This window comes from Panicum virgatum, chromosome 9K (genome assembly GCF_016808335.1).
Source record: "Panicum virgatum strain AP13 chromosome 9K, P.virgatum_v5, whole genome shotgun sequence".
Taxonomy (NCBI): Eukaryota; Viridiplantae; Streptophyta; class Magnoliopsida; order Poales; family Poaceae; genus Panicum; species Panicum virgatum.
Genome location: NC_053144.1, coordinates 53144324 through 53153952, shown reverse-complemented (window position 1 = coordinate 53153952; position 9629 = coordinate 53144324). Strand labels below are relative to the sequence as shown.

General features: G+C 45.8%; 2 protein-coding genes across 2 annotated transcripts; one reads left to right on the top strand and one right to left on the bottom strand.

Annotated features, from left to right (window-relative positions):
• The first annotated feature begins 528 nt into the window (after positions 1-528).
• LOC120652236 (protein phosphatase 2C 32-like) lies at positions 529-7576 on the top strand. The gene is made up of 4 exons (XM_039930002.1): positions 529-3709; positions 5313-5426; positions 6103-6367; positions 7169-7576. The coding sequence occupies exons 1-4, from the start codon at positions 1319-1321 to the stop codon at positions 7282-7284; spliced, it is 2886 nt and encodes a 961-aa protein (XP_039785936.1). The 5' UTR covers positions 529-1318; the 3' UTR covers positions 7285-7576.
• Positions 7577-8763: 1187 nt separating this feature from the next.
• On the bottom strand, positions 8764-9629 carry LOC120648119 (heavy metal-associated isoprenylated plant protein 2-like). The gene is made up of 3 exons (XM_039924874.1): positions 9612-9629; positions 9457-9535; positions 8764-9332 (listed from the first exon to the last, which is right to left on the bottom strand). The coding sequence occupies exons 1-3, from the start codon at positions 9627-9629 to the stop codon at positions 9007-9009; spliced, it is 423 nt and encodes a 140-aa protein (XP_039780808.1). The 3' UTR covers positions 8764-9006.

Here is a 9629-nt window from a genome sequence, read left to right as displayed (position 1 = left end):
AAAGCTTCTCTGACCCCAAAAAGAATCATAAACAAAAAAAGGCTATATGAAATGGACTGGCATTTGAAAGGTTTGTGCACAAATCTAAGTCATTAACCATGAAAATATCGCAAAATATCGATGGCTGTACAGGATCTTGTAGATTTCTAACGAGACTTAAAAGGGAAATTAGCATAAAGAATAAACGAAAAATATGCCTACCCACAAGCATTTTAAATAGTATAAATGAAAAATAGGACTAGGACAAACTGAGCATCAAACGTTGGAAACCACCTAAGCTACTCACATTCAAAGCCCTTTTTTCCTTCATTATCTATTCACACTGAAGAAAACCAAAAACCCAATTCGAGGTGGTGGGAAAACTTGCAAATGAAGAAAGGAAAAACATGGACGCAAAACTCCAATTATGGAAACAAGGAGCGGAAGCAAGCGCCAAGACAGTAGAGGAGGCGGCCGGGGGGGGGGGGGGGGGGGACCAGCAGCGTGCCAAGCCAAGCCGAGCGAGCAAGCAACACGCGCTGCAGCAACCAGCAACCCCCCTCCTTCCCTAGCTTGGCCTGAGGCTAGTGCCGGAGCAGGAGCAAGCACCTGGACCTGCGCGAGGGAAAGCACCAGCATCCCGGCCTCCCCCGTCCGTCTCCACTCCACTCCGCCTCCGGACACAACCACAGCACAGCAAAGGTGGCTCACGCTCACTCCACTTCTGACTTCTCCCTCCCCCCCTTCCCTCACGCAGCGGCAGCGTCCAACAATTCCATTCCCAACTCCGCCCTTTTTCCCCCAGTTCGTTCGCTCGTTCCTCCCACCACCACCAGTCCACCACCCTCCCACCCCATTTGAAATCGCACCAAAACCCCACGACCTGGCTCCGCGGCTGCCCCCACGGCATCCTAGCTTGCGCGCGTAGATCCCCCATTCCTCGATCCGGCCTCGCGGGGGCGGCTCCGGTTCCCCGGTCGCCGGCGGCCAGATTCGGGATCCGCCGGGGGTGCGGAGGCGAGAGGCGCTGCCGGTCTCTGACTCCAATCTCGATTCCTGATCAGTTGTGGGTTGGGAGTTGGGGGTGGTGAGGAGCAGGAAGCGGCGGCGGGTCGTGGCATGCCGCGGCGGGGCATTTCGTCGAGCAGGCGGGGGGCGGCGGCCTAAGATGCGAGGGCGGCTGGCCCGGGGACTGGGGCACCGGGTGGGGGACCGCGTCACGCCGTGCGGCGGCGTCCGCCTGCGCGTGCTGCCGGGCGCCCGGGGCCCTCGGCGACGGGCATTGGGGCGCGCTCTCCCGGCGGGGTGCTGAGGCGCGGGCGACCGTGAGCCGCCGGCCATGGGCAACAGCACGTCCCGGGTCGTCGGCTGCTTCGCGCCGGCCGACAAGGCCGGCGTCGACCTCGACTTCCTCGAGCCGCTCGACGAAGGGCTCGGCCACTCCTTCTGCTACGTCCGCCCGGGCGCGGCAGCCGACTCGCCCGCGATCACGCCCTCCAACTCCGAGCGCTACACGCTCGACTCCAGCGTCATGGACTCAGAGACCCGCAGCGGCTCCTTCCACCACGACGCCGCCGAGGACCTGGCCGCCGCCGCCGCCGCGGCTGCCGGGCTGCAGCGGCCCAGCAGGAGCTTCGGTGAGACCACCTTCCGGACCATATCGGGGGCCTCGGTAAGCGCTAATGCGTCCTCCGCCAGGACGGGCAACCTCAGTGTCTCCCTTGCCGGCGAGGTGCAGGAGCCCGCTGCAGCGTTCGAGAGCACCGCCTCCTTCGCCGCCGTGCCCTTGCAGCCGGTGCCGCGAGGGTCAGGGCCGCTCAACACCTTCTTGTCGGGGCCGCTGGAGAGAGGATTCGCGTCCGGGCCGCTGGACAAAGGTGCCGGGTTCATGTCGGGGCCATTGGACAAGGGAGCCTTCATGTCAGGCCCTATTGATGGTGGCAACAGAAGCAACTTCTCAGCACCTCTTTCGTATGGTCGGAGAAAAGCTGGTCTAGGACATCTTGTACATAGGATTAGCAGACCCATGAAAACCGCATTGTCAAGGACATTTAGCAGGAACTCACAAAATCCAGGCTGGGTTCATAAGTTTCTGTTGCATCCCATGGCTCAGCTGCCCTGGGCAAGGGATGCAAAGTCCAGATCAGAAGGCTCACAGAACGGGTTGGAAGTTGGGCTGCCGGAACCTGAGTATAATGTGACAAGGAACCTGCAGTGGGCTCATGGTAAGGCAGGGGAAGATAGGGTTCATGTTGTTCTATCCGAAGAGCAAGGTTGGCTTTTCATTGGAATTTATGATGGTTTTAGTGGCCCTGATGCACCTGATTTTTTGATGAGCAACCTATACAAGGCAATTGATAAAGAACTGGAGGGACTGCTCTGGGTTTATGAAGAAAACTCTGAAAGGAGTGATCACATATCTACTCATGAAGAGGGTGAACCAGTTGCTGCTTCTGTGGATCCTCCTCATGGTGATGGAAGTCAGTTTCAGTTTGACAATGAGAAACAAGAGCAACTTGGTAATTTTGAAAAACATAATGTATCAGCTGAAAAGGATTGTGATGAAAGTGCCTTGAAAGTTCATCCAAACTGTACCAGCAGTGAGCAGAATGATTTGGCTACACAGGTTTCGAGTAGTCTGGAGTTGGGCGCTGATGAGATAGTAGAGGAAACAGCTGAAGCTGATCTGGCAAATGATATCCAAAGTAGAGAATCTCATAACTTGAACAGAGGCCTATCAAGTGCAGATTTAAACATTAGCTGTAGCTGTACAGCAGAGAATAGTGCCTATTGTGATAAACATGCCAAATTCTTGAAAGAAAACAGAAAGAGCAAGCGTCTTTTTGAGCTACTTGAGATGGAATTGTTAGAAGATCATAACAGAAGAGTATCTAAGGCGTCACCAGAGGGAAGGAAAATGCAGAACTTGCATATTACGCCGGCAGGGACTACAGAAGGAAGCTCCAGAAATGCAGCAGATATCTCCAGGCGTTCATTGGCAGCAACAAGAGAATGTTTTGATGATTCTGAAGATCTTGGAAGTTCAAGACATGCTGATAGTGTACTTGGCGTTGATCCCAAAGAGTGTAGTGGGTGTTCAGTTTCTACATCATCATCATTTCACAAACAAACTACAAGAAGATTTTTATTTGGATCAAAGTTGAGGAAGATGTACAAAAAGCAAAAAATGTTGCAGAAGAAGTTTTTCCCATGGAACTATGATTGGCACAGGGATCAACCTCATGTTGATGAAAGTGTTATCCAACCTTCTGATGTCATTAGAAGATGCAAGTCAGGGCCAGTAGAGCATGATGCTGTATTGAGGGCAATGTCACGGGCACTTGAAACAACGGAGGAAGCATACATGGAAATAGTGGAAAAGGAGCTCGATAGACATCCGGAGCTTGCATTGATGGGTTCATGCGTCCTTGTAATGTTGATGAAGGACCAGGATGTGTATGTCATGAATCTCGGGGATAGCCGAGTTATCTTGGCACAGGACAATGATCAGTACAACAGCTCAAGTTTCTTAAAAGGAGATTTACGACATCGAAACAGGTCAAGGGAGTCACTGGTCCGTGTCGAACTTGATAGGATATCAGAAGAGTCCCCGATGCATAATCCTAACAGTCAGCTAAGCAGCAATACAAAAGCGAAGGAACTCTCAATATGTAGGTTAAAAATGAGAGCAGTGCAATTGTCAAGTGATCATAGCACAAGTATTGAGGAGGTAATGATTCTGTTAAATAAATATGTTGTTGTTTTCACTCTTCATTGGCATCTGCTGTCCTATGCATATTTGATCTTTGAGTTCTTCATCTATCCAGATTTTAGCAGTTCTTTTTATCATCTTTATGTATTTCCTTAAGGATGTGGCAAGATAATATACTAGAAATTTCTAGTTGCGCAGTGTTCCTTAGTTTATACATTCCTGTATAACAGTGATGCCACAATATATAGTCTCCTGATGAGATGACTTTGTGGCAGGGCATTTGATAGCCTACACCTCTTCACAAATCCAAAGATTTAACTTGATACTGCGAAATCATGCTATTTTTTTGTTTTAAATGGTATTGCGAAGTAGTTCTGTTCAGTTAAAAATTAGCAGTCGTGAAAGTTATTTGGAAAATAAACATGATGATGCTCTTATATATGCTTCTGTGGTTTCTAGATACTATTCTTTCAGTTTGTTAACAAGACCCAAACTCACTTTCTACCTTGATCTGTTTCCCTAACTGGTTTGGCCTATCATCGTCATATGTTAAAATGTATTGACTCTAGCTGGCTTCTTGCTCAAAACTTGTGTGTGTAAATAAATGCAAATCACTGTGTACATCAGTACATGTGCCCTGGACTGCATCCAGATAGAGTCTGACTTTCTGAGTTATGCATAGTTGTTGAGTCCTTCGAGCTAGCATAAGCTGATTGATCAAGCTTACTCACTAATTTAGCTATGCTGATGTTGCCAAATAGGTTCCTTGAACAAAAATGTAATGTGACTGAAAATATTTCCAGTCCAATATACCAAATTCAATCAGATAGATCTAAAATAAATAATGGAACATTAGTATACCTAAGTTACGGTTGTTCGCTGCATCCTTCACAAGAGGTCTACAGACCACAAACTAGTTTATTTCCATGGAAGCTTGTAGACCACAAGAGGGCTAGTGTTAACTATTATTCAGTGCCTTCTCTATATTAAATTCAGGGCAAATGATTTGTAAATTTGCACTTGCACTTATCCAAAAAGTAATATTTTGCATACCTTTCACAATTCATTTTTTGAACTGGATGTTGCAGCAGGGAAATGAGCCTTAAGTGTTAGTGTTTTTTTCCCTTTAGCTGCCAGGGACCACATTATTATTGTTTTAGCATCTAGAGAACTTGTTGACTAGTTTGATGTGCGACCTGATATTGTCTGATCGCAAGATTTATAAGTGCATTTTGATGTACTTGAATCCTGTATTTACATCTGCAGTACTTAGTTGGAAGGGTGCCCTATTGGTGCTGTTGATTACAACCTGACGTAAATGACATCAAGCATCTTTCATGTGCTAGAAATGCCTTTAAATGAAGTCAGCTTTGTTTTTTTAGTTAGGTAGTGGAAGAAGATATAAGACTATTTTTTTCAATATTCTCTTCATTCTTTCTATGAACAAATCTTTCAGTGGTTCATCCAGTCTCATTTAACATTTCTTGCTAAATCATTACCTTTAGTTTCAAATTGCATTGTTAATCTGGCTAACATTCAACCTTGAACTTTATTCCACTAGTTACTACTGATTAGAATTTATTTCATCAGTCTCATTTTGTTTCGTGATGATGCTTTTCAGGAAGTCTTGCGGATTAAAGCAGAACATCCTGATGATCCTCAAGCTGTCTTTAATGATAGGGTGAAGGGACAGTTGAAGGTTACTAGAGCATTTGGTGCCGGCTTTCTAAAGAAGGTAACTTCATAGAACCTTGTGTGCCTATGGTTGATAGTTTATACAACCTCACAATGTCAAACAATCATGTCAGTAGCCTTTCACCTTTTCTTATAAGGCGTGATGTGCCTCATGGCAGAACCACATCCATGAATTGTTTCTGTGCTTGTTGTGATAAATGATGGGAAATGAGTATGTATTTGTTTGTGGTTTGATATAATGTAAACAGTAGATGGCTCAACTTCCTTGGTTACTGTACTAGAACCAAAAGGAAAAGAGTGAGCTAAGGTGCAATAGTCATCAATGCATATGATATCCAATAATTGGCAGAATGCAATATCCTGTATTTTGTATTTAGTTATTATGCATTGAAACTGCTACATGCTGGTTCATATGATGTTAGCACATGTGCTCCTGTAGTGCCTAGGTTTCAAGGTGGTGGTTGGGCATTTAGCCTTCCCTTATTGCCTTGATAACCAACCATGTAAAGGGCAGAAAAGGCCAGGTCAGCCGGTCAAATAACTAAAGATGAACACATTTTATATATAATGGTGGTGGTGCTTCTTTCTTTGTTTTAATAATCTCCAGATGGAAATCTTATTGATATAGCATAATCTCAATACTTTCTGGTGGCAAACTATGTTTCGTCTGTTGCAACAGAATGTTCTATTGTTTTAATTTTTTCTTCGTATTGCAGCCAGAATTTAACGAGGCACTACTTCAAATGTTCCGCATCGACTATGTTGGAACTTCACCATATATCAGCTGCGACCCTGCTGTACTTCACCATCGTCTCTGCACAAATGATCGGTTTCTTGTACTGTCCTCAGATGGATTATATCAATATTTCAGCAATGATGAGGTAGTGTCGCATGTTTCCTGGTTTATGGAAAATGTACCAGAAGGAGACCCTGCGCAATACCTTGTAGCTGAACTTCTATGTCGGGCAGCCAAAAAGAATGGTCAGTTCTTCCTTCATACATTTTAACCTGTACCAATTTGATTCAGCTGACATTATTAGGGTTCTATGGTTCAAGTATAATGAACTGTGCTGATTAATAATATACTATATTTCTATCTAGTTGTCAGATATTATATATTTTAACAGCTTACTTTCATCTTGATGTTAGAATGAGTAAAGTTTTCCTGCAGCATTGCTCATAGCATAACTATTCATCATGTGGGCTGCAAATGCTTTGTGAATATCTCGTTGATATTTCTGGATATAATTCATGGGAAACTGTTTGGCACTGAGAAAGTATCCTGATTTTTCTCACATAGTAGAGTCTATAAATAGTAAATATCATATGTTGCACCAGGAGAGTCTATAAATAGTAAATATCATATGTTGCACCAGGAGCCTGTGTCAATGTTAATGGCATTAGAGGTTTTACAGAATCTTTCTGAGTGGTGAATTTTGGATGCAGCCACCTGATCTAGTCATATTCCAAAATTTCTTCTTTTTTCCTATAATGTAGCTGACAACTAAAACTCTAAAAAAATGTAGCTGACAACTGAGTTTTAAAAAACCTTCTGGCTCTTCTGATCTAAATAAATGCTACCTTAGTTATTTCCAAGTTCGGTTGCTTTTTTTCCTTTGAATGCAGGATATATATGTGTCTAGGACTTGACATTTGTAAAATTATGGAAGTACTTTCGAAACTTGAACTGTTGATTGCAAAAAGAAAAAAAAATGTGTTTATTGGAGAACTTCCTCTGGCAACTAAGCCTTTCTTTTTTGGGGTGTTGAATAACACATGCAGGGATGGATTTTCACGAGTTATTGGATATCCCCCAGGGTGATCGCCGGAAATACCATGATGATGTTTCTGTTATGGTAATCTCACTCGAAGGACGTATATGGCGATCTTCAGGATGAGTGCTGAAACATGACCTGGTCTGTTCCTCGCAGCCTCACTTAGCGTAGTAAATTATCAATCAGGGAAGGCACCAATGTGTTGCTGTCTTTATTTTTCAACTATGTTCAAATTTTCGTCTGGCAATCCATGTGCCTTTTCTGTCTTCAACATTTCGGATTTGCGGTGCATGCTTGGCCAGTCCGAATTGATGTATACAGGTTTTCTCTTTTGTTATTAGGAAAAAAGGTTCTTTTGGGGGCAGATTACATCTCCAGTGTCCTTCGAAAGTTTGTTTTTGTGTTGTGGGGTTTACTGCCTTTTGTTTGCCTTTTTTTTATCCTTTGCTAAGAAGTGCCGTTCTTTTCTAAGATGGGGAGTGTCCAAGGGGTTGCAAATTGATGTGAAGCATATATGCACGACATCTGAAACTGTAGGCTTTACAAAACAGTTGGTTTTGTGGCGTGTAGGAGCTGGAGGTTGTATCAAAGAGCAGAGTGCCGGTCCCTTGTGTGGCATCTGTTGTCTTACTTTGCCTATTTGATCTCTAACCATGCTTGTTTGTGCTTGCCAACGTTAGATCCTTTTCGGTGCTGAGTGAAGCATAGAAAATGGGCACTATGAGCAGTTGACGGACTTGTTGGCAGTTTGTCGCCTCAGCACTCAAGGTTGTTCAGCTGATCATACCCTGATCACCTTGCCTTTTATGTTAGATTCTTATCCTCGCTTTTGAGGAGCTGTTGGTGGGTGGCACCGTAGTGGTTATTACTATCAGAAGTTTGACACAGGAACGAAAGGTATCTGAGGAATCTGGTGGTGATTACCCATTTCATGGGGACGGGAGGGGCATCAGGTATCAACATCAACTGTGAGATAGTGATGGTATTGTCCCGAATATGGAATATATGGTGCGGCCGAACTTTCTCCGGCCATTTTTCTCAGGAGCATTTCGCTGCCGGATTCTACATGGAAATATGCTTCAGATATGCTGCAGGTTCACATTCCAGTCATGAGCACATAGAATCACTCACTGGAGTGGCGCTAGTTGGGCAGTTTGTTCATCATGTCCTATATTCAGCAGCACAAAAAAAGGGCGAAACCATGAGAAACAGTAAGTCCTGCAGAATTCTGTTGTGATTTGTGACATGCGGTGTTCATACTTCCAGTTTTATACGACGCCTCGTGCAAGGGTGATCGATTCCGAAACCAGATAGAAATAGGGTAGCAGCTGGCGGTACCTGGACTGAATGAAATCAGCATTGGCTGAGTTCAGAGTTGGCAGCCTGATGTCCAGATTGGTCGCTTGTCTTGGTGCTTTTTGTTAATGGACTCCGAGATTCGTTGGTGACAATTGGCGGCCGATTAATCTATTCGCCACGTTATTGGTTGGGCAACTTGTTTACGGAACTAAACTCGTCTGTCGATCATCATCATTTCTGCAACAAATCCAATCCCAAGTTGAATACTAGTAGATGAACTCAGCGTGGACCGCTTAATGAATCCTTTTGATTTCTTTCGAATGCGACAAGACAAAAAAAAAAAAGTTCAACAAACGAGTTATTATCAGGTAAGTAAAGCTTAATCCGTTTTTTTTTGCGAGGATAATCCGTATGTTTGTATCCTGGCATTATACAATCATACACAGATTCACATTGCCTTTTGATCTTTGAGGATGAACGGAACTATCAAAATTGAAAATGCACGAGTGGCATTGCAACCTCTAGTCCGGTAGCCTGAGATCATCGTCAGAGGATGGCGCAGTCGTTGCCCGGGGGGCGCTCCTCGTAGCACACGACGGCGCCGGGGAAAGGAGCCACCGGGCCCGGAGCTGGTGGCGGGCAGCAGGCGCTGCATCCCGGGCAGCACGGCGGCGGCTTCTTGGGCTCGTCGTCGGCCGGCTTCTTGGCGGCGGCCTCGTCGGGCTTCTTCTCCTCCGCCTTCTCCGGGCCGACGCTGAGGACGCGCGCCTCGAAGCCGGCCTTGCGGAGCGCCTTGGCCACGCGCACCACGTCCACCGCGCCCACCACCGTCAGCGTCCCCTTCTCGCCGTCCACCGCCATCGACTTCACCCCTGCAGCCGCCGCCCACACAATCAGATTTATTACACGCGAGTACACGACGCAACCAACCAACGGAGCGCTGGTCGCGCATTGTGCGTAGACGATACGTTTAGCATGAGCATGGCACGAACATACCGCAGAACTTGGCGACGATGCTCATGGCGCGGGTGGCCCTGCACTCGTCGCCGGCGATGTCCACCTTGAGCACGATCTTCTGCGATCAGAAGAGCCGCATGGATCATTCTTGTTTCATCTGAAGCAATAATGGTGAGTAGCTGATCAATACAAACCTTGGAGTCGTCGGGCAT

Excerpts from the sequence above, each read along its gene's own strand:
- LOC120652236 (XM_039930002.1), top strand. The coding sequence starts at position 1,319 with ATGGGCAACAGCACGTCCCGGGTCGTCGGCTGCTTCGCGCCGGCCGAC. Across the intron at positions 3,710-5,312 it reads ATAGCACAAGTATTGAGGAG|GAAGTCTTGCGGATTAAAGC; the intron begins GTAATGATTCTG and ends GATGCTTTTCAG. Across the intron at positions 6,368-7,168 it reads TCGGGCAGCCAAAAAGAATG|GGATGGATTTTCACGAGTTA; the intron begins GTCAGTTCTTCC and ends TAACACATGCAG.
- LOC120648119 (XM_039924874.1), bottom strand. Across the intron at positions 9,333-9,456 it reads CATCGTCGCCAAGTTCTGCG|GGGTGAAGTCGATGGCGGTG; the intron begins GTATGTTCGTGC and ends CGGCGGCTGCAG.